Below are 2,802 nucleotides of genomic sequence, written 5' to 3' on the forward strand. Positions count from 1 at the left end.
GCCCTCCCTCCCTTCCATGGTCCCTGCCTGGTGAACAGCGGCGGCAGCAGCAGCAGCAGCGCCCTGGAGCTGGACGACGAGCCCGCCTGCCTGGAGGAGATCGACTACTGCGCCGCTGGCCGCTGGGAGCAGGAAGGGAGCTTCTCCGAGCTGGACCAGCGGATTCAGGAGTGCGCCCTCCCGGGGGATGAGGGGGAGCAGGACGTGGCCGGGGCGGCACCGGGAAGCAGAGCCCTGCCGTAGTCCTGTCCGGCAGGTTCCAGTCGGACCACTGGCCTGGCGGCCGGGCTGCGGCCTCCCGGCAGACATGCGAGGCCGCGACGCGAAAGACGCCACCCGGAGCTGGGAGCTCAGCAGCCCGGTCGGGGCTTAGCTCGCGCTGTCCTGCACACAGCCGCCGCCCCCCTTTGCATTTCCCACGCGGAGGTGAGTGGGCTGGCAGCCGAGGCGGCGGCCTGCGGAGCCCTTCAGCCCCGGCCTTGAAGCTGAAACAGGCCAGAAGCAGGACGAGGGGGACTTTCTTCTTGGTCTCTCAGCCACCTGCTAGGGGCCGTCCCGTGGGCCAGCGCCCCCGCGCTGCTCAGCGCGCACCGCCGTGGCCCTCGCTGGGCTGTAGTGGCCTGTGACTGAAGGGACGGCAGCTCCGCAGGCGCCCCGCCTCTTAACTGCACACTAGCAGACCCGTCTGGGCCAGGAGCTGAGCTAGATCCTAGGGGAGGCGCGTTGCTGAGTAAGACATGGCCACTGATCCTGTAAATCCAGACCACTCGCCATCATGCCGGGAGCAGCAAGGCAGCAGGGAAAATTCACTCATTTCAGACTCAGCCAGACGTGGCTGCTTCCCAGATTCTCGGATTCTGGCACACACTTTATGACAACGATGGCAAGCCGTTCATCTGGCCAGACGGCGGTCTTCTGGATCTGCTAGGGGCATGCGCACATCTGTGTCTGAAGTGATGGTGGAGGCGAGGGAGGCGGGCAGGGCAGGGCAGGGCCCGTGGCAGGCTCAGACCACCGTGGGTGCGCCCCAGTACTCCCGTTGTTCACGTTCCTTGGCACACAGGCAGAGAGGGTCCTCTGAATCAGCATCCTCCCGGTTAGAAAGGGCATCCGGTGGGCCACGTGGCATTGGGAGTGTTTCCTCTCCTGCAAGGGAAACTGGGAGGGAGGTTCCATAAGAGCAGAGCCCGGGAAGATGGCGTGGCTGAAAACAAGGGGAATAGAAAAGGCCTAGAAGGGTGTGGCGGACAGATGTGGGTGGCAGATAAGATGGTGGGGGATCTTAGATCAAATTTGCATTTGTTCAGACACCACATGTATTTAGTTAAAATTAGGCTTGGCTATGAGGGATGGAAAGTCCAAAATAGCAATTGTTTGGAGAAAACAGGAGTCTGTTTCTACTTGTTGTAGATTCCAGAATCAGACAGGCTGGAACCGGTCTCTGGAACACAAGGTGCCAGGCCCTGGCTTCCGCAGCCCTCTGGCTCTGCTCTGCACCAGGTCTACTCCTGGTGGAAGTTGGCTGCCAGGCACCAGCCTCTGCATCTGTATCCCAGGGAAAAGCAAGCAGGACAGAGAACGGACCATGCTCTGGATTTCAACACACCAAACACAGTGCTGCTGCTTAGCTCCACTGTCTAAGAAGTGTCCTGAGACCACAAGTAGCTGCAAGGGAGGTTGGAAACGTCCTCGTTCGAGGTTTGCCCAGTAGGAAATTTGAAATGTGAATGCTGAGCGAATAGTGCACATTAAATACTCCCCAAGGAGATTTTGCCTAATGTGCATGCCACACCAGCAGATTGGGAAACAGAATAACGCTGAAGAAATCTCACGATCCACTCCTGTGGACGAGCAGAAAGTCGAGGGGCAAAACGTGACCATAAGCGAGTCTCGAGACATGGGCAGAAGCCTGGAGCTGTGGTACGGGGAGTTGACATCACGCCGCCTTCGGCAGCTGCAGTTCCTTCTTTTCCTAACTTCCCAGATCTCTTTTGGGGAGCAGCAACACATCCATCATTTGTATTAATAAGTCTGCAGCTCTCTGTCACACACATAGGAGGTCTGAAGGAAATAATAATGACTCTGGCTTCAGTGTCCTTTAATTTCCCTCATAGTCTATCTTTCCACTCTTAAGTATAAAAAGATAATGCGTCTGTCTTGTTTTTTATTGCTTTGAAGAATCAAGAATATTGTAGGCACACTGAAAATGCTCACTTAAAAGTGTGTGTTTTCCCCCAGCCTTAAACGGGCCATCCAACACCTCAAGTCTCTTCCAGCCCCAGGAAATTCCTCCGTTTTCCATCTCAAGTCATCTGTGTTGTCGAAAGGGAAATGGGCTGTACTGAGTGGGCATCTGGCAGGTATATTGCCTCTCCGGCCGTGGAAGGGCCGCGTCAGGCCAGCTTCCCAGGGCTGGGCACCCCATCCTGACCTGCCCTGTGCAGAGGGAGTGAGAGAGCAGAGAGGACAAAGGAGCCGACCCCTGAGAGCTTCTGGGCAGCTGTGCTCACCTGACGCCCTCGGATGCAGCCTCTCCGGTCAGAGCTGGCCACCGGCCACTCTGGCCGCCCCAGCTTGGCTGCCTGGGCACCTCCTGCTGTGCCCTCGGTAGGACTCCAGAAATCCCACCCACTGGCTCCAGTTTCATCTGGGCCTCGAGGAAAAAGAATTAGAGCCACAAAGGTCATGTGACAACAAGTTGTCCTTGAGTGACAAGCTCGCGCTGAGGGCGCCAACCCCAGGAGAGTCACACTCCAGGCCCCCCACCCAGGACCCTCCCCGGGGGTAAGTGACAAGCTCGCG

General features: G+C 57.9%; 1 protein-coding gene across 1 annotated transcript in view; it reads left to right on the forward strand.

Moving 5' to 3' along the window:
• The window catches only part of AGBL1 (ATP/GTP binding protein-like 1), a 509,246-nt gene extending 509,003 nt beyond the window's left edge, over positions 1-243 (forward strand). Inside the window, exon 24 of the mRNA XM_004692971.2 lies at positions 48-243. Coding sequence (XP_004693028.2) covers positions 48-243 — 196 coding nt within the window. The remainder of the gene's footprint in view (positions 1-47) is intronic.
• The last annotated feature ends 2,559 nt before the right edge of the window (positions 244-2,802 follow it).

The sequence above is a fragment of the Condylura cristata genome, unplaced genomic scaffold, assembly GCF_000260355.1.
Source record: "Condylura cristata isolate star-nosed mole 26May11 unplaced genomic scaffold, ConCri1.0 scaffold00035, whole genome shotgun sequence".
Taxonomy (NCBI): Eukaryota; Metazoa; Chordata; class Mammalia; order Eulipotyphla; family Talpidae; genus Condylura; species Condylura cristata.